This window comes from Ascaphus truei, chromosome 19 (assembly GCF_040206685.1).
Source record: "Ascaphus truei isolate aAscTru1 chromosome 19, aAscTru1.hap1, whole genome shotgun sequence".
NCBI classification, from domain to species: Eukaryota; Metazoa; Chordata; class Amphibia; order Anura; family Ascaphidae; genus Ascaphus; species Ascaphus truei.
This window is the reverse complement of record NC_134501.1, coordinates 11,435,885-11,461,317: the sequence shown is the minus strand read 5'-3', so window position 1 is coordinate 11,461,317 and position 25,433 is coordinate 11,435,885. Positions and strand designations below refer to the sequence as shown.

At 47.7% G+C, this 25,433-nt stretch overlaps 1 protein-coding gene across 1 annotated transcript; it reads left to right on the top strand.

The window, feature by feature from the left end:
* The first annotated feature begins 133 nt into the window (after positions 1–133).
* MMP15 (matrix metallopeptidase 15) lies at positions 134–24,394 on the top strand. The gene is made up of 10 exons (XM_075576567.1): positions 134–688; positions 4,601–4,749; positions 5,509–5,631; positions 8,293–8,597; positions 11,436–11,597; positions 12,437–12,693; positions 13,423–13,561; positions 16,772–16,922; positions 19,971–20,086; positions 22,597–24,394. The coding sequence occupies exons 1-10, from the start codon at positions 545–547 to the stop codon at positions 23,031–23,033; spliced, it is 1,983 nt and encodes a 660-aa protein (XP_075432682.1). The 5' UTR covers positions 134–544; the 3' UTR covers positions 23,034–24,394.
* The last annotated feature ends 1,039 nt before the right edge of the window (positions 24,395–25,433 follow it).

The following is a 25,433-nucleotide window of genomic DNA, read 5'->3' as shown; positions in this document are numbered from 1 at the left end:
CCTATTACAGTGAGCATTTATAGACTAGAGAAGGGAGTGCAGATGATGTTGTCTCAATCACTTTCTATTCCAGTGCAGGGAGTGGAGGGGAAGGAGGAGACATAGTGGATGATGGAAGGGAGGAGGGAATCAGGTACTGTGGGGGGAGTGAGCTGAGCTGCTGCAGTGTTCCTGCATGAAAAAGCATGGGCAGACACAGCCTTCTCTTCTCTGAGGATCTAAGATAAGGGAGAGGCTTCTCCTCTGGGATTATAATAACTCTTACATGGCCTGTGTTTGCCAGCTCTCACTATTATTGGGCCTGGATTTGCCAGTGTCTTTGATGGATGAGAAGCCTTGGTTGCGCCTTTTACAAGGGGATTGAAAGGGTTGGAAATTTGCAGACGGTGCCTGGCCGGGTGCTGTCCTTTAGCGGAGGTGTGCTTAGGAGGCGAGGCTTTGGAACGCAGCCAGGGAGATCTGCTAGGGAGCGTCACACAATCGGCAATCTCAAGACGGGGCGAAGGGGAAAAACAAAAGGGGGGAGAAACTGAGCCCCCAAAAGATGGCAGATGGTGGTCGTTTGTGCTGGGGGAGACCTCGCCGGGCTGATCAGGGAGGGACTGAGAAGCTGCTGCTGGGATGGATCCTGATTCTCATCTGCTGTCAGGGATACAAGGCAACTAGTGATGGGGATTCGCAAGCAGAGGTACATGTTATACATTGTGGCTATGCATTTATATATATATGAATTTACATGCATGACTTTCCAATGCAGCCTCCTGATCGGAGCATGCATATACCCCTCCCCAGGGACAAGAGCAGGCTGACAGGGAGGGGCAATAGGACCTGGGCTATCCGCATGACATACCCCTTTCCCATATCCCCATCCTAACTCAACCCCCCAAACCCTCTTATTAACCCTTTCCTGCTCACCCCACATGCACCTGCTTTGCTTTGGGTTCCGGTTACTTGGTTAGAATGGTCTCTTCATTTACCCATAATATTTAAAAGCATTTTCTCACTCTAGGAGTTCAGTTACCATTAAAGCCTGTGCTATTATTATTATTATTATGGGCAATTGGTTTTGTGCTATACACCTATTGCATTTAATTGGAATCATATCCGTAGTGGCAGTGGAAATAGGGGCTGCATGAGCATGGTCGGGCTCTGGGCTGACTCACTTTGATTATGCCCAAACTTCACCTATTCCAAACAGACCCATGTTACTGGGGACAGGTTTATCAGTTCTCTGAATACCTCAATGCAGAATTTCCTATGGAAGACCTGTTGGTATGAGAGACAAATCACTGGCCATAACTAAGACGGGGCCTTGTGGTCACTGTATCTCAGAGTTGACACCACACTAGTGCCACTAATGCGAATGCATGAGGGCGCTATAAATTCCATGATGCACAGGGTAGGATATCTACCTCAAAAATCAGTGAGGGTCATGGGTTCTGTACCAAGAATGGCATTGAAGTCTTTGAGACTGATGCTAAAAATTAGGGACAGTTGACATGTTGGTGGATGTGATGGTTTGCACCTAAACGAAAGGATCATTGTGTGCTCATTCACATACAGAGTTAAAAAAATTAGCAAAACATGACTGAGGAGACCTGGCCTCTTACATATTACTTTCTGCTGTCCAGCCTGTAACATCGTCAAAACTCGTACTGTAATCAATAAGTGTCTCCACTAATTCCCAACTTAGTGGATCACACAGCACACGTCCGTCTGATTGCTGGGCCGCAGCTTGCTTCTTTGTGAAATATGTAGACTTTCTGTCCACTTTTTATATTTGAAATGGTCCAGCCAAAATGGTTATTCATACTGGATCATTGAACATATCCTCCGGGTGGAACACAATGGCGTAATAGTTTTGTCCATTGGGATGATGATGATGATGATGATGATGATCTTTGAGTTCACATAGTGCTGCTTTAATTAACCATGATGGACACTAGATGATGGCCAGTAACAGATTTTCTGGAGTGACCACCATGGAGAAGGGGATTTACGCCCTTGCTTTATATCGCATAGGCTGTGGCCCTAGTGCGCGCTCGACAGAGCGTAAGTAGGCGTGCGCGCCTGTCGCCTGAGCCATTTGTGGACCCGGTTCACTCACGCGACGGGGAGGCGTGGCCGTGACATCACCAGGCTGGTCCGCCCTCGATGGTGGAAACGCGTCCATGAAGCGGCCGCCGCACGAAGAATCAAAAAAAAAAATGTCTGCTCAAAATCCTGCCGCCCGCTTCGCATAGCGGGGAGCATGGCCGGACTGGTGCACTTACATGCATTTGTTCGTGCCGCGTGCCCTATGTCCGCTGCATTGGTTAGTACTTTTTCCCTAGAGGGGCAACTACATTGACCGGTTTAAGGAATAAGAATTCAAAAAACGAACGCGGTCTGCACCGGGCCTGCACTAACTGGAGCCAGTCAATCGAAACACTTCCAAACATAGAGACACTGTGGTCCCTGATCAATATGCTGTGAGTCTGGAGAAGCCTTCAGCTCCGTTTATTTGCCCATTTGGCACAGAATCCAGCAGAGAAGGTTCTATAAGGCTGAGCGCTTTCACTTTATCCCCACTGTAATATCGGTGGGCAGGGCGAGATCACGCGCTGTTTACCTTTTCGCTGTGTCCTTGGATTGTTAATAAGTTGTTATCAGAGACGCGGGTTAACAAACCGTTTCTATTTCAGGCCCCAGCACCCGATTTGAAGTGACTCAGTTCCGTCCCCTCTCCTCCATCCTCTGGGCTAAACGACACCCCCTGCATTCCTACACTTACCTCCCCCATCCACAAACACAGTGCCGGAGTTGTACTTTGGCCCTAAGTTGCAACAGTCACTAATGTTGAAACCTGTTATCAATTTCACACCGCTTTGCTTCCCCAACAATTCATCTCCCTCTATCACCCACTCGCTGATCCAGCCCCGCAGCACAATGGTTAAGTAACAGGTGGACTCTCCGTAAAACACATCAATATATTGTGGTCTGTGTACCCACGTATAGAAATGTTTCTTTTGATTTCCCGCACAATGTAATGATTGTGTCGACTATCAACCATGTTGATCAAGTTTATTACATTTTTTTTTTTTTGCCTATGAACAAGGAAGTATAATAATAAGGGAGATGTAGATGAACTATTATAATTATATTTATGTAACTCCTATATATTCTATTTATTGTAGCAATCGTCGAACTTTCCGCAAACTCATCCTGTAGATCAGTGGTTTTCAAACTTTTTTTTTTAGTTAAGGAACCCTATAATTATATTGTAAAATTCTGATAAACCCAACCCTCTCTAATTGCGCGTCTGAGATCAGATGCATTGTAAGGAACCCCAACCCTCTCTAATAGCGCGTCTGAGATCAGATGCATTGTAAGGAACCCCAACCCTCTCTAATAGCGCGTCTGAGATCAGATGCATTGTAAGGAACCCCAACCCTCTCTAATAGCGCGTCTGAGATCAGATGCATTGTAAGGAACCCCAACCCTCTCTAATAGCGCGTCTGAGATCAGATGTGTTGTAAATTCTTCTGTGTTTGGTACAATTTTCAAATTATCTGAAAATTGCAGGAAACCTGTTACATAATGCCTGGGGGACCAAAGTGTTCTTAGGAACCCCTGTTGAAAAACACTGCTGTAAACATTTCCTATATCACAAGCTACAGGTATTCCGGGGGAATCTAGAATAAGTGCCTCGTTACAATGTTGCTAAATGGCACAAGATTATTATTTTTATTATTATCACTTAATAATAAAGCACTGCTCCGTGGAGTTGGCCGTGCAAGGCAGGAATGTGCAAACTTTTTGCGTTGCGCCCCCCCTGCTGGCTCTCCCCCCCCCCTCCCCGCTCGCTCCCCCCTTACCTGGTCTGAAGCATGAAATGATGCTGCATTGCCATGGGACGTCACGGCACTTGACCCCGCGGTGTTATTTGACGCCGTGTTGCCTCGGCGACACGTCGCTGAAGCCGACTGAATCACGGTATGTAGAGTTGCAGAGGCCTCGCGCGGTCCCCCGGCATTTAATTTTAAATGCCTTGGGGAAGAGCGCGGAGCCTCTGCAGCCGCCCGCGCCCCCCAAAAACAATCTCGCGCACCCCTGGTCTAAGGAATGAAAATGTTTCTTTGTTTCAGTTTAGCTCCAGAATTGCACCGATGTATTGTCTACACTGTATCAATACATATTACCACCAGCATTTGTGATCACAATTGAATATTTTCAGGGTCCGTGAAAAATATTGGATATGGTGTGGAAAATAACATTATATAATGACAGATGTTTAAAATGACCGTCTATTTTGAATGTACGCCTTGATGTCTGCTGAACCCTTGCCAGAGTCGCTGGCAGCAAAGCGATTTAAGGATGATTACATTAGAAAGTTAATTGCACTGGTAAGTCGTTAAGAGATAAATTCCATCTGTAGGGCAGTTTCCACCTGGAAATCTCCATTGAAGTCATTGAATGCCTCTTCGGAGTATATGGAATTTACCGCTAAGTATTTATTTATTCTGTGGGGCTGCTCTGTTACTGTGCCCCGACTAGCAGAATAGGGAGCAGGGCGAGTGGTCGTAGGGCGAGTGGTCAGTGACTTTTCTCCTTGTTGCAGGCCTGGCTGCGGCTTTACGGGTACCTTCCTCAGGCCAATCGCCAGATGTCCACCCTGAGGTCGGCACAGATTCTGTCCTCCGCCATCTCTGAGATGCAGCGATTCTATGGGATCACGGTGACTGGAGAAATGGACCGACGGACCAGAGAGTAAAGTGTCCCCTCCCGCCCACTCGCCTAGGGACGCACAGCTTGTCCCAGGTCTTCTGAACTGGTTGATCGGGGTCTGATTTTGAATGGCTCTTGTTTCTAAGGAGAATGAAATGTCAACAAATTCCCAAAACACCTTTTGAGTTAAATAAATAAGCCAAAAGGGAATCGACCCGTGCAGATGACCTGGTCAAGTCTACCTCCCCCCCATGTTACCTTGCTACGTCACACCTTGTCACCCAGACTTGTGTGTTGATGATTCATGTTCTGTCGGCTACAACAGCCTGATCCCTTGCATGCTGCCCCCTCCAACCACCGGCCCGCAAACTGACGCAGACCTGTCAACTCTCACTGAATTGCCGTCAGTCTCGCTGATTTTTAGCATCAGCGTCTCATTAAATTCAGTGAAGTTTGAATAGTAAAAATGAGAACTTTACTATTAAAATGTCATTTTTGGGGTCCAGAACACCCAGATCTCGCTAAATGGGCTCCTTGGAGGTTGACATTTCTGCTGATATGCTCCCTGACCAGTTGAGCTTTCACCTGCAATTAGTGTCCTGACATCTTGCGCCCAGTTCTGTCACTACTTCCAATTAATTAACAGCTCTCTTGATGCCTCGTTGTGAGTTTGAAGCCATTTACCCCCGTTACACCGCGCTCCCTCGGCCAACCGTTCTCATACCGCTAAACCTCTCGGACAATGCTCAAACGCCGCGTCTCGCACACCCAGCACTCTGACACCGCTCTCTCTCTTCACAGGTGGATGCAGAGGCCTCGTTGTGGGGTCCCCGATCAGTTTGGGGCTCGGGTCAAATCAAATATGCGGAGGAAACGTTACGCGCACACAGGAAGGAAGTGGAACCAGCGACATCTTACATTCAGGTGCGCTGAGATACTGAACCTCCTAAGATCAGTGGACCGCAAGGACAGTGAGCTTGGCACCTGTAGAATGTCGCTACTATACTGTATCTCAGGGGTGCGCAAACGGGGGGGGGGGGCATGAGATTTTCTTGGGGGGGGGGAATCCAAATTTAAACTTGTTTGGCATATCCCTGTATATAGTGTTATTTTCTATGAAGATGTCCAACATTCAAATGTATCTACGGTATTTATCATCAGTCTCCATGGTGGTAAATATCCCATTTCCACTGGCTTTCTTTTAAAGCTTTGTTGCTAGTTACACAGTTACACAGTTACATAGTAGATGAGGTTGAAAAAAGACGTACGTCCATCAAGTTCAACCTATGCTAAATTTAGACAACAGATACTTTATCCTATATCCATACTTATTGATCCAGAGGAAGGCAAACAAAAACCCCGAGAGTCATATCACCCAATGATATCTCATAAGGAGAAAAATAAATTCCTTCCCGACTCCAAGAATTGGCAATCGGATTACTCCCTGGATCAAAAGTTAAATTTCCTCTAATTAAAGATGGCAGGGTCGTACAGCACATGGCTGTTCCTGTTCGGCCACAACCCCAGCCCCCCAAGTTTGGCTCCTAAATTATCCCCCTTCCTCCCCTTGTTAGCGACTCTGTGTGTCAGTGTGTGTATGTATCTGTGACACGAACAAACACACACTCTCTCACACTGACACTCTCTCATACTGACACTCTCTCTCATACTGATATTCTCTCTCATACTGACACTCTCTCTCTCATACTGATATTCTCTCTCATACTGACACACACTCTCTCATACTGACACACACTCTCTCACAGTGACACACTCTCTCACACTGACACTCTCTCATACTGACACTCTCTCATACTGACACTCTCTCATACTGACACTCTCTCATACTGACACTCTCTCATACTGACACACACTCTCTCCCACTGACTCTCTCTCTCTCACTGACTCTCTCTCTCTCACTGATTCTCTCTCTCTCACTGACTCTCTCTCTCACTGACTCTCTCTCTCACTGACTCTCTCTCTCTCACTGACTCTCTCTCTCACTGACTCTCTCTTTCACTGACTCTCTCTCTCACTGACTCTCTCTCTCACTGACTCTCTCTCTCTCACTGACTCTCTCTCTCTCACTGACTCTCTCTCTCCCACTGACTCTCTCTCCCACTGACTCTCTCTCCCACTGACTCTCTCTCCCACTGACTCTCTCTCCCACTGACTCTCTCTCCCACTGACTCTCTCTCCCACTGACTCTCTCTCCCACTGACTCTCTCTCCCACTGACTCTCTCTCCCACTGACTCTCTCTCCCACTGACTCTCTCTCCCACTGACTCTCTCTCCCACTGACTCTCTCTCTCTCTGACTCTCTCTCTCTCTCCCACTGACTCTCTCTCTCTCACTGACTCTCTCTCTCCCACTGACTCTCTCTCTCCCACTGACTCTCTCTCTCCCACTGACTCTCTCTCCCACTGACTCTCTCTCCCACTGACTCTCTCTCCCACTGACTCTCTCTCCCACTGACTCTCTCCCACGGACTCTCTCTCTCACTGACTCTCTCTTTCACTGACTCTCTCTCTCACTGACTCTCTCTCTCACTGACTCTCTCTCTCTCACTGACTCTCTCTCTCCCACTGACTCTCTCTCCCACTGACTCTCTCTCCCACTGACTCTCTCTCCCACTGACTCTCTCTCCCACTGACTCTCTCTCTCACTGACTCTCTCTCCCACTGACTCTCTCTCCCGCTGACTCTCTCTCCCACTGACCCTCTCTCTCACTGACTCTCTCTCTCACTGACTCTCTCTCTCACTGACTCTCTCTCTCACTGACTCTCTCTCTCACTGACTCTCTCTCTCTCACTGACTCTCTCTCTCTCACTGACTCTCTCTCTCTCTTTCACACTCTCTCTCTCTCTCACACACACTCTCTCACACTCTCTCTCTCACACACTCTCCCCACTGGCACTTCTCCCCAGACACTAACCTCATGGAGAGCAGTGGTGGGCACAGTGTTGGAGCTCCCCACCTCTCTCCCTCCACCAGCATCCCTCCCCACCTCTCTCCCTCCACCAGCATCCCTCCCCACCTCTCCCTCCACCAGCATCCCTCCCCACCTCTCCCTCCACCAGCATCCCTCCCCACCTCTCCCTCCACCAGCATCCCTCCCCACCTCTCTCCCTCCACCAGCATCCCTCCTCACCTCTCTCCCTCCCCCCTGTACTCCACATTAAGCGACGCAGCTGTGATGGACGTGTTAGTCACCGCTGCCGCCCAATCCTGCTTTCGTGTTGCGCTATTAACACCGGGTCGGGCGCACTGTGACTGGTTGTGGCAGTGCCTGACAGACCTCTCAGTGCCGCAAAACACAGACGCTAGGGACAATATTTTAGGCGCCCAGGAAATGTCCGTTCCCGGAAGAGGAGGGCCTTCCTTTTCCATGTGCGTCAGGGGACACGTCCGTGCCATGTGATTGCTACACACGCAATGACTTGTCTGCTATCCTGGAAGCTCTTTGGCACTTGGGACTTCTAACATTGTAAAAATTCAGCATGGGGGTTACCGAGCGGGACAACCAAAGGGTGTGTGGATCTCATAAACTGTAGCCATATATTCCTTCATTTCTTCGCCCCACAGTATCCAGAACTACACGGACAAGCTGGGCCTGGACAATTCCGTGACCGCCATCCGTCAGGCCTTCGCGGTGTGGTCAAGCGCAACCCCTCTGACCTTCCAGGAAGTGCCCTACGAGGCCATCCGTCAGCGCCACTCCAATGCCGACATCCTCATCCTCTTTGCCTCCGCTTTCCATGGCGACAGCTCTCCCTTCGACGGCCCCGGTGGCTTCCTGGCCCACGCGTATTTCCCCGGGCCGGGGATGGGGGGCGATGCGCATTTTGACTCAGAAGAGCCCTGGACTGTAGAAAACATGGAAGTCTCAGGTGAGACGTCAACGCACTGCAGGGATCAGCAGGATGTATCCACAGAGGCCGTTATTAACTAATGGCAGCCATGGGCATAGCACCAATATAAGCAACAAAGCCCAGGCTCGCAGAGCATCAGCGCTGTGCATTCAGCTGCAGTATGTATGTATGTATGTATGTATGTATGTATGTATGTATGTATGTATGTATGTATGTATGTATGTATGTATGTATGTATATATATATATATATATATATATATATATATATATATATATATATATATACAGCACAGACAGTGTACTCTGTGCTTTACAAAGACCATATAGTACAGGGAATTATAATACAATAAGCGCAGCAAAGTCAGACAATAGGAAAGGAAATCCCTCTCCCGGAGAGCTTACAATCTTAGTGGTTGATGGGAGATGTACAGAGGCAGCAGGTGAGGGAACACGTGCAGTAGATGGCAGTGCTTGGCCACAATGATTGGTAGGAGTGACGGTGGGGGGCAGTAGCCATGAGCGCAGGCTATTGGGATGCTTCTTTTACGAGGTGAGTTTAAAGGTTGGTCGGTATTAAATTAGATGGGTTGGCACCATTAGCAGGGAGGGAGGAGTCAGGCGTGGGGTGAGAGCAGGTGTGAACAAATCTGGGTCCAGGATTCGGAGAGATATCCCCATCGGCAGGAGGAGAGCGAGAGAGGAGGTGACGATGATTTGTGGGGGTGCTTTTTATTGAGGGGTGTAGAAGATGTTTGTAAATAGTGTTGCAGTGTTTAGGCACAGGGGAGGGAAGGAGAGATGGAATGTGGATAGGAGGAGAGTGGGGACATTGTGTATGTGTACCAGTGTTCAATAGGGAATTTGTTAACGACTTAAAGACCCTGGGTCAGGAGCTGGAATTAGGGGGTCAGCAGTTATAAATGGCAGCGGACACTATTACATGTGCGCTTAGAAAATATTCACCCTGTCTGACTCCCCTCGCAGAGACCGACTTAAGGTGATTGCTACTTTTTTTTTTTTTAAAGATTTTTTATTTATTTTTACAAAAACCACTTTGTTTTTTTGTAAATAATAATTTGATATTTTGTAATCAAGGAAAGCAGAGATTTGGGAGAGGATTTGATTCCATCCGGTTGCTCCCTTGTGTGCGATATCACGGTGTGTGGGCAAATTCCCACTCGCCTTATTCCTTTTGACTTTATTAGGGGCAGGGAGCGCTCGAAACACGACCTTGTGACCTTGTTGCTTTACAGATGATTATCTTTGTCCAGGGAAGGTCATTACAGTACATTGCTGGGTGATTTATAATCTTGTATTTTATGTACTTCGTGGCACTGTAATCGCACTCGGTGCAGGCTTCAGTTTTCCGGTCCGACGCTGGAATGGGCTTTGCCCATCCATCACCCTACCGGGGATGACAACAATACCAACATTAGTGACATCGGTCAGACTTCACCCAAGTCTGAGACGGCAAACAGAATCACAGATGGGCTCGAAATCAGTGACAGCTGCCATAACCAATTATTTCAACAGACCTCATCATATCACCCAACTATGGTATAGTTGGGTGAGAAATGGTGCTCAAAATCACATGTATACTCTATCCAAAAAAAATTTTTATAAGTCCATAAGTTTCCAGGGTGCTGTATATTTGTATACAACAAAAAAACAAAGAAGCCCAAAGCTACATCCAATATGAGAAAAATACACAGTGAAATACCTATATATTCTCTTGAAAAGGGGTCATTTAGTTTAACCCTTTGGCCAAAGCGTTTTAAGCCTTCTGCCACATCAAGACATGACCGTTAGCAGGTCCTAACACTACCCGAGTTAAAATATATATATATACACATATTGTTAGGTCCGTTTCATTTTGCTGGGTTGTGACAGATCCAATGTTGATCATTCTTCCTCTAATTATAGAGGTAAATAAAAATTTTAACTCGGGTCATGCCTTGATGTGGCTTGTAGGCTTAAAACGCTTTGGCCAAAGGGTTAAACTAAATGACCCTTTTTCAAGAGAATATATAGGTATTTCACTGTGTATTTTTGTCATATTAGATGCGGCTTTGGGCTTCTTTGTTTTTTCTTGTATACATTTAGCCACGCCCAGAAGCACTCCTTTTGACTATATATGTATGTATGTATGTATGTATGTATGTATGTATGTATGTATGTATGTATGTGTTGGGGGTTTTCAGAGCTTGCTGGGTATCTGTGTGCTGTATATTTGTCCGTATATATATTTATTCCCAAGAAAGATGGGTGCCTAGTGATGTCCACCTGACAACCACAATAAATGGTACACAATACTTTCCTCGATATGGCATAGAATGTATTAATAAATGCTAAAGGGAGGTAATCCGATACAGGGCCGAGGCCCATTACCTGTAAGCTTACTGCCAGGACAATCCAGCAACTCCAGGGCGTGCAATCCGTTGAATAGTAGATCAAAGAGATGTGCGGTAGAACCAGAGCAAAGCCAGGATCCAAGGGTGACAAAATGATGGAATAAGTTGAATATCCAGGGCAACGCTATACAAATAGATTTATTGTGAAGCTCGTAATGGATAACAGGTGAAACCGCACCTACGCATTTCGAGCGTAATCACTTTGTCAAGGTTATCAATAGAAAGAATGTTTTTACTTTGTTGAAGACTCGTTGTCGGCGTATCCCACACATCACTGCTCCGTCTTAACATTCGTTGGCAACAGCTGGAGATATCCACAATGACGTGTGTGATAAGGATGAGGAAGGGGAAGCAGCGTAGGGGTTAATAATCAAGTAGGGCGTATGGATGTCATTGCTGTTGCACAGTAGCATTAGGGAGTAACCTGCTTCCCTGTCACACAGGGAATCACCTGTTCTTGGTGGCCGTACATGAGTTGGGACACTCTCTGGGGCTGGAGCATTCCAACAATCCTTCAGCCATCATGGCTCCATTCTACCAGTGGATGGACACTGAGGGCTTCCAGCTTCCTGAGGATGACAGACGTGGGATACAGCAGCTGTATGGTGAGGACCTGCATACCCCCTCGCATTACCAGCCATGCTCATTCCATGCCCACTGTCAACTATGTCCAAACCACTACAGATTTGGAAGGATAATCAAATAATTACTGTATACACTTATCTTAAATCTTAATGTGTTAACGGCTGGTTTTCCATTATAGGTTGTGAAAACGTAAGGGACCAACAATCAGAGTTCTCCATAAATGAGGTTGTAGAGGTCTCGTGGTGGAGCGCGGGAGTTTCAGGGGTAATGTGAGGAGGTGCTACTTAATGGAAAGGGTGGTGGATTCATTGGAAAGCCTCCCAACAGAAGTGCTAGAGGCTAGTACAGTAAGGGAGTTCAAAACTGCTTGAGTATAGACGTATCCTAAATACTATATTAATGAAACCCAAGCATCTAATAGGTCTGAGGGTTTGCAACAGGTAGGAGAATGGTCGGACTAGCTGGGCCAATTGGTTCTTATAAGAGGTCAAATTCTGTTTCCATGAGTAGAGAGCCTTCCACCCTCATAGGTTTCTTCTTCAGTTGTACTTGAAGAAAGAAGAAGTCTATTAGGTTTGGAGAGATCTGTACACTATCATTTTATATATGAAAGCCGCTAACGTTGGTCCCCTAAAATATATCACAACCTACAACGAATATACATTTCTCCAGGACCAACTACTCCATGAAAAGAGCGTGTTGGGAAACACTGCATTGTATAAGGTTATAATTATATAAAGTACATACATATAAGGTTATATCAGACGATCAACTACAGCTCCCAGCATCCTCTGCTGCTTAAGGAATGGGATCAATACAGAGAGTCACGCTCCTGACCGTATGTCTGTCTCTCCCCCAGGTTCTCCTGAGGATCGGGCCCCCAGCACCCCCTTTCCTGTCCCAACCCCAGCTGAACCTGACACCCCTGAGAAGAGGCCTCCAAAACCACCTCCCAGGAGCAAACCAGAGCAGCCTGGTAACCCCCCACCTCCACGTAACCCCCCACCTCCACGTAACCCCCCACCACCCCGTAATCCTGACCAGTACGGACCCAACATCTGTGAGGGCAACTTTGATGCTGTCAGTGTCCTGCGGGGAGAGATGTTTGTGTTCAAGGTGAGAAATTGGCACATTCTCCGCAGGTCTCTAGCAGGAAAGGGGTTAAGTGATGCTCTGCAGGTCTCTGGGAGGGATGGGATTGAGTGATGCTCTGCAGGTTTCTCTGGGAGGAATGGGGTTAAATGATGCTCTGCAGGTCTCTGGAAAGGATGTGGGGTTGAGTGATGCTCTGCAGATTTTTGTGACAGGGATGGGGTTAAGTGATGCTCTGCCTTAAGGCTGCCAATGGGGGGGCGGGGGGGTGCAACACAGAGACATCTGTCCTGGCGGAGGGGGGCCCATCCTGGTGGTCCAAACTCAGGAGTTGGGCCTTCCTACTGTTTTCAGCTGCTGGGTGGTACAGGGCCTGCACCTGTTGGAGGTGGCAGAAGAGGGAGAGTGACAACAGGGTGAGAGAGGGAGATAAGCGGGCAGCGAGAGGGAAGTGGGGAAGGTGGCAGAGAGAAGGAGGAGGGAGAGGTGAGGGGGGAAAGTGTGAGAGATGGGGGGGAGGGCAATTTACGAGAGATGAGGGAGGAATAGCTGGGCCATTGACGGGTTAGGGGAGGAAGCGGACCCCCTCCCTCTCACCACTCCCCTGTTTAACAAGCCAGGGCCCTGGTTTACACTCTATTCCTAGGCCCCAGGAAAGCCCTGCTCTGCCTGTCCACGCTTCTGGGATTCTGCATCTCTCTCTAGCAATGAAGGATTTTTTTTGTCCATAACTCTACCTGTTCTCCTTGATAGGGTGCCTGGTTCTGGAGGGTGCGACATAACCGCGTCCTGGATAACTACCCCATGCCGATCGGTCACTTCTGGCGCGGGCTCCCGCCCAACATAACCGCGGCCTACGAGAGGCACGATGGGAAATTTGTCTTCTTTAAAGGTGAGGGATCGCTGTGACCTCCGTTCCTAGTGACACATTGGTCTACAACAGGTTGTCTAGTAGTGTTACAAGTACTCCCAATACTGCAATTAATACTAGTAGTACTTTTACCTCCCTTTCCCCATTTAACTGCACCTCAAATCTTCGGCTGTGAATTTTTTTTTTTATTCAAGGAGACAACAAAAATATTGTACATTGTTCGGCTGCAAATCACAAATAGGAAGCTGTATATAACACTTCTCCAACGTGCTTTGCAAATAAAGATAACGTGATAATGTTACCAAATTACAACTGAAAGGCTGGGGGGCGTCTGCCGGTAACTGGCAGGAACGCCCTTTTCTTAGTGTGTTTTATTTATGAAGCGGTTATTCCTAAGTCACGCGCGTTACTGCTGTACAGCACCGTGTACATGGATGGCGCTGTACAAATAAAGATACGTCCATCAGATTGGCACAAATGTTACACGCGTCCCAGGCACCAGATTTCAATTTTTCCAACACGACTTTCTATCACGATGAAAAGATTTAATGTGATATTTTTACATGGGAATGGTAGACGTGAAGCCAAAGGCTGCGTCCATACAGGGGCAGACCGCGTGGACGCGTCCGCACGCTGAGCGGTCAGACTGCCTAAAGGCAGTGATCGCGTCTATACAGCGAGGGGGCGCGTGCACGCGATGTGCGTGAAATCGGTCAAAACTGATTTCTCGTGCGATAGGGCGGTCACATGAGCAGTTTGCCCAATGAGGGCGAACCAGCTCCGTGACGTCACTGGCCCGCCCATAGACGCCCCCGGAAGGGGCACGTACTAAGGCCAGGGAAAGCACCCGCTTTCCCTCAGCCTCCGCGCGCCTCCACCCGGCTGCAGTGTCTATGGACGCAGCCTTAGGCCTCAGCCATGGTTATTGCTCCGTGGGCGTGTCAGCGGGCGGGCCAGTGACGTCACGGAGCTGGTTCGCCCTCATTGGGTGAACCGCTCACGTGACCGGCCCTGCGCTCCGGCAAGCGGGAAAATGAAAAATTTTCCTAAGACCTACGCTTCCGCGCGCTTCCGGAAGTGTAGGCGAGCCCCTACTAAAGCCGCTCTCATTGCGGCTGTAGGGGCTCAGTGCCGAGCGGAAGCGCGCCTCCGCCAGCAAGCACTATCCATGGACACGGCCTTACACTGGCTTAAGCTGCCATGAGCGGTCTTCCATGTTAAAAAGAGGCCGTCCCTACTAGGACCAAAGTGAAATTTTAATATTTTTAAATCCTTCTTTAAAGTGAGTTTGCCCACATGCTGAGCTGGGTTTGATTTCATTTGGCGGCTTCCCTTTTTGTCTGATGTCCTGGTGTGTTCATCAAGAGTTTGCACAGGCAGAGCCCCATCCCCTTCTCTTCTCTTTATTGGCTCTCTGTCCTTATCAGAGTGGGATAAGGGGAATGAAAACACTTGATTGGCCAACGCTTTCAGATTCAGAGGCCCCTAAGATGGGCAATTTGTAATACATTTCCCAGAAATGAAAGCAGCCATATAGTTTGCTTTTAGCATGGTTAGATTTAGTTCAGGGAAGCCAATTAAGACTGTTAAATTATTTACAAACGGTTATCATCGTCATTATCATTAGTCACATTGCTCCTTCAAGTGATTGGACAATTCAGGATCAGCCCAACATCTGTCTGAATGGGATTCTCTAACCTGCGGCTCGGGTGCCGAAGGTTAAAGAGGGAAAAGGATTTTCAGGGAGGGACGGGGGTCAACGTTTAGGAAAGGGGTGAAAGGTCAGAAGCTAGTAAATGGTTTTGCATAAGGTCAGAGGTCATGCTGTGAGTGAGGGGTTAGAGGTCACGCAGAGGACATAATGCCGCCAGCTACTAATGAGAAGTCAGAAAAAGTTGGAGGCATGTAAACTCAGACCGGTCTCCAAACCTTCCTTATCCCATAATCACCCAGTATGCAGCCAAGCATTCTGGGTAATGACATGCAAATGGGCAAACACAGTGTCACTTTTTGCTTGGTTATCCACTTTAAATTGCCGTTTTTATTTTTTATTTTTTTGCACTTTATCTATTTAACATAATTGAAGACATCAGCTCTTGCCCTTAACAAAGCTGTTTAAAAAAAAAATTGAATTTGATGCTCTGTGCAGGAAAAGTAAGCGTTATTATGTGTCCGGGAGGATAAAATGGAGCTCTCCCCAAAGACCAGTCTAACCTCCAAAGCAAGAGATGAAGAAAATCATGATTTTAACACACACACACCCAAAAAAAAAGTGCAGGACATGCTCAGGGAACAAGATGATAATGATAATAATAATAATATCATTTATTTGTGAAGCGCTAACGTACTCCGCAGCGTGGTACAATGGGGGGTGCAGAGTTCTGTATATTGCAAAAACATAAACCGTTATACACGTGAGGACAAGCACAAACCGATACAAAGAGGCCACGAGGGCCCTGCTCGTGAGAACTTACAATCTGGAGCAGGGGTGCGCAAACATCCAGCACTGCGCCCCCTGCCTGCTCTTCCCCTGGGTTGAGGCCGCCCCTCCCCCCTAACCTTTTAATGCGGCGTCAAATGACGCCGCGGGGTAATGTGACCCCCGCTGCGTTGCCATGGCGACGGGCATCAAATGTTGCCACGGGGTCATTTGATGCCCGTCGCCATGGAGATGCGTGGACCGAAGCCTGGTAAGTGAGTTTACAGAGGACTGGCGCTGAAGAGTGCGGGGCCTCTGTAACCACCATGCCCCCCCCCCAAAAAAAAACTCGCGACCCCCCATTTTGCGCCCCCCTGATCTAGAGGACACTAAAGTTTTATGAGTTCTGCACCTGATTTGCAAATGAATACGATATTGGTTGGCTGACTCAAAACCCGGTTCTGGTTCAGGGCGCTGAGGAGGGGGTTTGGGAACTGCTCTGAGATTATTCTGTTTAGGGATGTGAACGGGGAGGGGGATATTCTCACACGGGGCACGTGACACTTTTTCTTGTATCTGAGCAAAGTCAGTCGCTTTTCTAGGATATATTTTAGAAGCTGTCCCCCAGAGGGGCCGTCAGGCACTTAGTTGAGTAACCGTCAGATTGTGGTACCCACTTAAGTGCCTGACGGTCCATCTCACCCACCCCCCTCTGGCATGGCTCAGTCTTCCTCCACCTGTAACTGATTAATCATGTGCTTGTGATCAGCCATGTATTGGTGATTGATCATATATTGCTGGTTGATTGGCAGGGGAGAAGTATTGGGTGTTCCGAGAGGCTAACCTGGAGAGCGGTTACCCTCAGCAGCTGACCAGCTTCGGGCATGGCATTCCCTATGACAGAATTGACACAGCCATATGGTGGGAACCTACAGGGCACACATACCTCTTCCGTGGAGACAGGTAAGAAAGGAGCACGTAGGCCAAGCCTTTAAATTCCCATGACACTCCTTAGCTCTGCTCTGGGCTGTCTCCTTTCTACACTGCTTCTCTCTACTGTTGTCTCATTGGTTAAAATATTTTCACTTGCCTCCCCCTACAGTTGCATCTCTCTTCCAAAATCCCTCTGTCTCCCCAAGTCTTACATAGAAACCCACCTCTCAAAATAAGCATTTCAACAGCTTAGGGGACTAACTGACTACTCCGTCTCTGATCCGTCTCACAGCAGACACATTGCGTATCATACACACAGATACTAAGGGACAGACACATGGGGATAGATTCACTCACTTGTGTTAATGAATGTTATTCAAGGCAATAGTCTTAACGCAGGATCGCAGTGAGATACCTCCCAGCGACAGATACACTGAGAACCCAACCCTAGGACATGTCTGTGTGTGTTTGTCTATCACTGTATGTGTATGTGTGTCTTTGTGTATGTGTGTACCTCAATGAGATACACAAAAAATCATACGCATAGATACGGAGTGTCGCAAAGAGATACACACTGAGGAACTCGCATACACCAACAAATACACGGGTATAAATCACACTGACACGCAAATACTGAGAGATCTACACTGACAAACACAAAAATACTCTCCAATGACACACACATACATACAAATACTAAGTCACACACTAACAAACGCAGACATAAATCCTACTGACACACGTAGACACATACAATGGCAAACGCAAACATAAATCACACACACATGTACTGGAACACGCACACATACTGTGACATGCCACAAACAGACTCATGCAGTGACAGACACACAGATGCCGGGGGATGTTTAGATAAACGAGTAGGGAAAACAGGAAAAGTGTGTGAATAGATAAAACCAGCGCAGTGACAGGAAGGTTCCCCCATCTCACACAGCCCTCCGGAGGGGAGATAACGTGTGTGTCCGAGGTCACGCAAGGGCTGGGAGGAAGACCCCATTTTGATTTATTATATATTATTTATCTGTTGAAGATCTTTTAGCGCTGGATTATTCATATATTTATATATATATATAAAAATAATCCAGCGCTAAAAGATATTCAATAGATAAAAAATGATGTAACAATAATATTGCCAGAAATACAAACATGGGAGATGGCCCAGATGAAGTCTTTGGGGGTTTGAGCTGCTTCTGGCGAATAAACCAAATTCCAAATGGATCTAAAAGAACAGAAGCGCTTGCCCCATAGCGTAGTACAGTTTATTACTAATGCTGGGTCGGAGTAACCTTACGATTGCACACTCAGACATGTATGTAGTAAAATCGCAGTGTATAAAAAAAAAAACCTGATCACAGGCGTGGGGTCAGCTGCTTAGGGGGAGTCCCGAAGCACAGCCGGGGGAAGAGATGACACGTCACTCCAGTGAAGCCCTGGGTCCAGAAGACCTTCGCTCAACCTCATATTCCCCTGAGGAAGTTGCTACTATTGCGATGAAACGCGTAGGGCTCTTTTCATTGGTTTGGCTCCTACAGCTGCGTCAGCGTGCCGCGCTGTGCTTAGCCCCTCCCCCCAAACACATACTATACGGAAGTATGCGTTGCCTGCTAGCGTCAGACGCCGTGTTGAGGACCTCTCCGTGGCGCCATCGGAGTTCCCACAGTAACCTGGTGTCCCACTGAAGAAGATACAGAGGCCGGAGATGCATTGTAACGTCTTCAGTATTTGGTAACATTTTCAAATGACCTGAAATTTGCATGGAACCCCTTTTAGGGACGCCCGGGGAACCCCTCTTGAAAAACACTGGAATAGAGAATCCTTGTATATTAGGGCGACCCTTTTTCCCCAGTTAAAAAAACGGGACAATTTCCGCACATGCGCTGGCGGCCAGAGCCGACCGCGCATGGGCAATTGAGCCACACCGATCACGCATGCGCGGCTGATGAGCGGATCACCCACGCGTTGGATCAGCTCTTGGCAGCCGGAGCACGCGCGATCGGCTCTTGCTGGCAGCACATTCGCAATTGCCGCGAAAAACCGGGACATTGTGAAAAAGTCGTCGGGACACAATCCCCCCAAAACGGGACGTCTGAGCACCCTAATATATATGTATTTCCTTCTAACTGTGATGAAGAAGAAACCTCTGAGGTTTGGAAAGCTTTGTGTACTATTATTTAATCTATGAAGAACTCTAATGTTGCTAAAATGTATCACAGACTACAATGAATCTGATTTCCCCCAGAACCAGTACGGCTATTAGAACATTGTACCATTATTTCCTGAATACAGCTAGGCGTAGGTACACAATGGGTACCCGCTACAGTCATTTGCCTGTCATCACTCGCTGTGTAAGTGGCTGAGGCTGGCAGTTTGTGTATACAAGAACGACATGTTTACCAGTAACACATGTATCGCCCCCAGACTCATGTATGTACAGTACAGCACCTGCCCTAAAGTGGGTAACAGTAACACTGTGATTGGGCCGAAGGGATAAACTCGGCCTCTCTGTACTGTCCCTACTCCAATACTCTCCACTATTTGTTACTCCCCCCCTTCCACTCTTTACAGTCTTCCTTTCACCTTTGTGTTTCTTTCCTCCCTCTCTCCGCCATAGTCCCTCTTACCCGCTCTCACCCATAGTCCCTCTTATCCTCTCTCACCCATAGTCCCTCTTACCCTCTCTCACCCATAGTCCCTCTTACCCTCTCTCCACCATAGCCCCTCTTACCCTCTCTCCGCCATAGTCCCTCTTACCCTCTCTCAGCCATAGTCCCTCTTGCCCCATCCCTTTCTGCCACAGTCCCTCTTGCCCCATCCCTTTCTGCCATAGTCCCTCTCGCCCCGTCTCTCTCCGCCACAGTCCCTCTCGCCCCGTCTCTCTCCGCCACAGTCCCTCTCGCCCCGTCTCTCTCTGCCACAATCTGCCTTGCACCCATACTGCATCTTGTCCTCTTTTTTCCCCTATAGTCCCTCTTATCCTCTCTCTATCTCCCTATAGTACCTCTCCAGCACCTCCTCCTCCAGCGCACACTTTTCACCACTCCCTCTCCCACTCTCTCTTAGATACTGGCGTTTCAGTGAGGAGTCCCGTTCTGTGGATTATGGTTACCCCAAACCCATCACAGTCTGGGCTGGAATCCCCGACACCCCAAAAGGAGCCTTCCTCAGCTCAGACACATGTGAGTACGGCTTCTGTGAGTCCCACAAAATGCAGAAAACAAATAAGCGCACTCCATGTAAATGTCATGTATCCGTGTATTAACCCTTTCCTGCCTGGGGACCTGAAAGGCATGCTTTTCTTGTTTACCTAAGAGCCCCTATATATGCAAGTGTCTATTCTGTGCTCTGATTGTCTCCTATTAAAGTCTGTACGGCCGTGCTTATAGTGACAGCGACGGCGACAGCACCATAAGCGCAGCCTAATACATCACACCGCATTCAAACTACAGATATTCCGATTTAAAGTAAAGGAGGGAGAACTTTCTGCATCATAATATTACTGCATGACCCACAATTCTCCTATTAATAGTCTCAGATACACATGGGGCAAACCTGGAGTAACGTACTTTCATTGTCAAAAAAAAGGGGCAACATGAAAGTGCCTCTTTGCCCCAAAAATTGCTTTGATAAATCGACCCCGAGGTGCTACAAGTATTGTGGTTGAAATATTGTGGATATTCCAGTCCTCAAGGGCCACCAACAGGTCTGGTTTTTCAGGATATCGCTGCTTCAGCACAGGTGGCTCAGTCATTCTGACTGAGCCACGTATGCCGCCACCTTTTTTCTTTTGCAGCAGGCGTCACACCGCATGCCTTTAATCTCAATGGGTAACCTTGTGTATAGCCCTGGGAAGGTCTTCGCATTGTCCTGGCTATAGCTGTATAATTATACATTTACATACACCTCCCTTGTTAATCTGCACGCTTTCTAGATTTATATTCTCAGCCATTCTGAACATTTTGAGATTTCCATTCACAACAACAGGCCAATCTGAGCCAGTTCCATCAGCGCTTCATTATTACACGTATCATTGCCCACTGGTGTATGATAAATGAATCTCCATTAAGAACCAGCCTTTTCTGCACACCTGTGAGGGCATTTCCATGTAAAACCTGGCCTTATCTCCATCATTACAACATCCTCCCTCGTGGCATTATATCCAAAGCCATTAAAAGGCATTGCTAGTTAAAATCACATCTAATGTGTTCCCTTAATCTGTGCTCCTGCCTGTTTCCTGTATGGAGCTAATGAATGCGTATCCTTCGTGATGATAATCATTAATCGTTCTAAGTCAGATGCATTCCTGGATCTTATCCCTCGGAAGATCCCAGCAGCTTCTCAGCTGTGGTTATTATTCGTCTTGTTTCAATCCAGCCTCATTTTAAAGAGGCAATGCCTGCTAGAAGCAAAGTGAATGGTGTGGCATGTTTAAGGGGTTACATATGGATGATGGATGCCCTTTTAACCAAATCCTATACAATAACAACAACAACAGAAAAGTTTCAGATTTTGGTAAAAGGCATCAATCAGGCAAAGGTCCCCACTTCATTCACTGTGGTCCTAGGATGGACGGACCCCCTAAACATGTCAATGACATTGGTACACAAGCACAAAATGGTTCCTCAGCACTTTTTGCTGAGGAACCATTTTGATCTACACTAAGTTCTTTGGGCTGTTTGGTGATGGATGGTCATTCCTTTTGCACAGGCTGTGAGGAGTACCCCCTCGTACCCTTTTCTGCTATTGGTACACTGTTTTTAGTAATCCCGCCATTTTTAAATTCTGTTGAGTTCTGGAGGTATCATTTGATGAAAATTTGCCTCCCTGGGAGATTAAAATGGCCACCGCCATTCACACAATAGAGGTTGCCATGGTAACAGCGGATGCCAGTGAAATAATAAACGTTTGGGGGCGGAAATCAAACAGCAGAAATAGATAAACACAACATGAACTATCAGGTTATGCGGTTTTATTCTACAGTACGTTTTACTACCATTTTAACCCGTTTGTTGCCAATGACATGCATTGAATATGATCATTTAGGCTTGTGAAATACTGATTTTTGTAGGGTCCCCAAACACAATTGGAATAAGTAGATATAAGAATGTTGTATATTTTTAAGTTGGTGTGTGTGTGTGTGTGTGTGTGTGTGTGTGTGTGTATGTATATGTATACAGGCATACCCCGGTTTAAGGACACTCACTTTAAGTACTCTCGCGAGTAAGGACATATCGCCCAATAGGCAAGCGGCAGCTCACGCATGCGCCTGTCGGCACGTCCTGAACAGCAATACCGGCTCCCTACCTGTACCGAAGCTGTGCGCAAGCGGGGAGACTATAGAGCCTGTTACACATGCCTTATTTACATCAGTTATGCACGTATATAACGATTGCAGTACAATACATGCATCGATAAGTGGGGGAAAGGTAGTGCTTCACGTTAAGTACATTTTCGCTTTACATACATGCTCCGGTCCCATTGCGTACGTTAATGCGGGGTATGCCTGTACTTGGTTGTATGTATATATGTGTATATATATATATATATATATATAAGCGCGGCCCATAGCGTGATACTGTGTGTGTATATACACACACACACCTACAAACACATACATTCTTCCCTTTTTAAATGTTGTCACGTGAGAGCTGTGATTTCATTGGTTGGTTTCTGTGTCTCCCCCGCTCAGCTTACACATACTTCTACAAGGGTACCAAGTACTGGAAGTTTGATAACCAGCGTCTAAAGACTGAGGCGGGATACCCCAAGTCCATACTGAGAGACTTCATGGGATGCCAGGAGGAGGTCTTCAAGGACCCAGATGCTGCCCCTCGGTGGCCAGACGTGGAACGCCCCCCGTTTAACCCCGACGTGGAACTGGTTGATACGGACACGGACGGAGGGGCGGGAAGTGAGGGGCGGGAAGACCCGGACACTGGGCGCGATGTGGATGTCGTGGTCCATATTGACGAGTACACCCGAGCCGTCAGCATCGCCATGGTGATAGTACCGCTGCTCCTGCTCTTGTGCATTCTGGGATTGGTCTATGTCATCGTTCAGATGCACAGGAAAGGGCCCCCCAAAGCCTTAACATACTGCAAGCGCTCCCTGCAGGAGTGGGTTTGATTTCTCCTCCGTCTTACCTCCCCCCTCCCACCATTTTGTTTTGTTTTTCCAACCTAACTTTTAATTATTTTTTTTTTGTTATTCACGGCCCATTTTTTCGTGGTGCTAACATGGGGGAGATGAGACATTGAATGTTCTCTGTCCAACCCTCTCTCCCTCGTCCATTCCACTGTTTGCTGCAGCACTGGGGGGCACAAAAAGAATGAATACTGCATTTTATGACTTTTTTTTTTGAAAGGGAGCTTCATGTTTGGTGGATGTTCACCTGAAACCATGTGGTCCACCTGTATATTGCAGGGATCATGTTCCCCATTCAGTTTATGAATGATGCTGACACCCTGTGGTCGGTATGGGTATTGCAGGGGTATATACCCTTTGGGTGTAACAGGGCGACACCCTCTGGATGCTCTGTGTATTGCAGGTTGTACTCTGCAGTCATGAAATGTGTTCACTATGGCCCAGATTCACAAAAGGGGGCTAAGCACTAGCACGCCTTTGCTCCCATTCATTTGAACGAGTGTAAAGGCTTGCTAAAGCTTAGCCCCCCTTTTGTGCATCTGGGCCTATGTATACTGGAGGTGTATATTCCTGTGGTCGGTTGCCAGGGTACATTGCCTCTGGTGATCAGTGCGACAGCCTGCCGTCCCTTTGCTTATTACGGGAATATGGGGGAGGCAGTTTTCAGGAATCGGATGCCCTGGATAGTTTTAATTAATCTGTAGCCCCGGCACTGTGAGGATACAGGTGAATGTTTCTCTGGCAAGGAGAATGTTGAATATTTATGCCATGCATTTTGCACTGGAGATATCATGGAGGCGGGAGGAGATGATAAAAATAAGGATGACACAGACCCACTTGGTCAATGGAAACTATACCCAGTGAGATGAATGTGGGCTGTGCCTGTACTCGCACTGCTCACTTGTAAGAAAGGTATTAAAGGGGCCTCACTGTTGGGATGTCCCAATAATGGTGGTTGAAGTGGGATGTTGTACCCAAGGTGCCATGCTCAAAGTGTCTTACTGCGATACAGGGCAGATATGGGTGGCATGCCTGGAAGGGCTGCATAGGAGCTGGTTGGAGGGAGTTCAGTGCCCAGAGTCTCTCTCTGAGAATCAGGACCAGGGTCTGTTCCCTTGTGGTGTCTGTAAGAGTGTTAGGTGGGGAGTTGTTCCTGTGGAATCTCAGTATTAAAAGGGTAGGAAGGGGCTGTTCTCATGCAGTCTCTGTTACAGTTCATTAGAGGGCTGTGCCCGGGAAAGTCTATGGAGATAGGTCCGAGTTTCACAAGTCTCTGTACGATTTAAGTTCACCCAGATGTTTAAGAACTTGTTTGTTTTTATTAAAGATTTTTTTTAACAGTGTCTTGCTTGACTTGATTCCATGCAAAGGTAGATACCCTGCTAGCTATATGCCACCGAATGACTACAAATCCCCTGTTTTAGAGCTTCAGTAACTCCTTAATAATTTATAGTACCCCTGTGCTATAGTCTCAGTTGTTCCTCCCTCGCCAACACAAATCTCTGAGCTCCTCAGGGTTACAGTCTCTCAGGCTACTCACTCTCTGAGCTCCTCAGGGTTAGTCTCTCAGGCTCCTCACTCTCTGAGCTCCTCAGGGTTACAGTCTCTCAGGCTCCTCACTCTCTGAGCTCCTCAGGGTTACAGTCTCTCAGGCTCCTCACTCTCTGAGCTCCTCAGGGTTAGTCTCTCAGGCTCCTCACTCTCTGAGCTCCTCAGGGTTACAGTCTCTCAGGCTCCTCACTCTCTGAGCTCCTCACGGTAACAGTCTCTCAGGCTCCTCACTCTCTGAGCTCCCCAGGGTAACAGTCTCTCAGGCTACTCACTCTCTGAGCTCCTCAGGATTAGTCTCTCAGGCTCCTCACTCTCTGAGCTCCTCAGGGTTAGTCTCTCTGGCTCCTCACTCTCTGAGCTCCTCAGGGTTACAGTCTCTCAGGCTACTCACTCTCTGAGCTCCTCAGGGTTAGTCTCTCAGGCTCCTCACTCTCTGAGCTCCTCAGGGTTAGTCTCTCAGGCTCCTCACTCTCTGAGCTGCTCAGGGTTAGTCTCTCAGGCTCCTCACTCTCTGAGCTCCTCAGAGTTAGTCTCTCAGGCTCCCCACTCTCTGAGCTCCTCAGGGTTACAGTCTCTCAGGCTCCTCACTCTCTGAGCTCCTCAGGGTTAGTCTCCCAGGCTCCTCACTCTCTGAGCTGCTCAGGGTTACAGTCTCTCAGGCTCCTCACTCTCTGAGCGGCTCAGGGTTACAGTCTCTCAGGCTCCTCACTCTCTGAGCTCCTCAGGGTAACAGTCTCTTAGGCTCCTCACTCTCTGAGCTCCTCAGGGTTAGTCTCTCAGGCTCCTCACTCTCTGAGCTCCTCAATGTTACAGTCTCTCAGGCTCCTCACT

Excerpts from the sequence above, each read along its gene's own strand:
- MMP15 (XM_075576567.1), top strand. The coding sequence starts at position 545 with ATGGCAGATGGTGGTCGTTTGTGCTGGGGGAGACCTCGCCGGGCTGAT. Across the intron at positions 11,598-12,436 it reads TGGGATACAGCAGCTGTATG|GTTCTCCTGAGGATCGGGCC; the intron begins GTGAGGACCTGC and ends TCTCTCCCCCAG. Across the intron at positions 16,923-19,970 it reads TACCTCTTCCGTGGAGACAG|ATACTGGCGTTTCAGTGAGG; the intron begins GTAAGAAAGGAG and ends ACTCTCTCTTAG.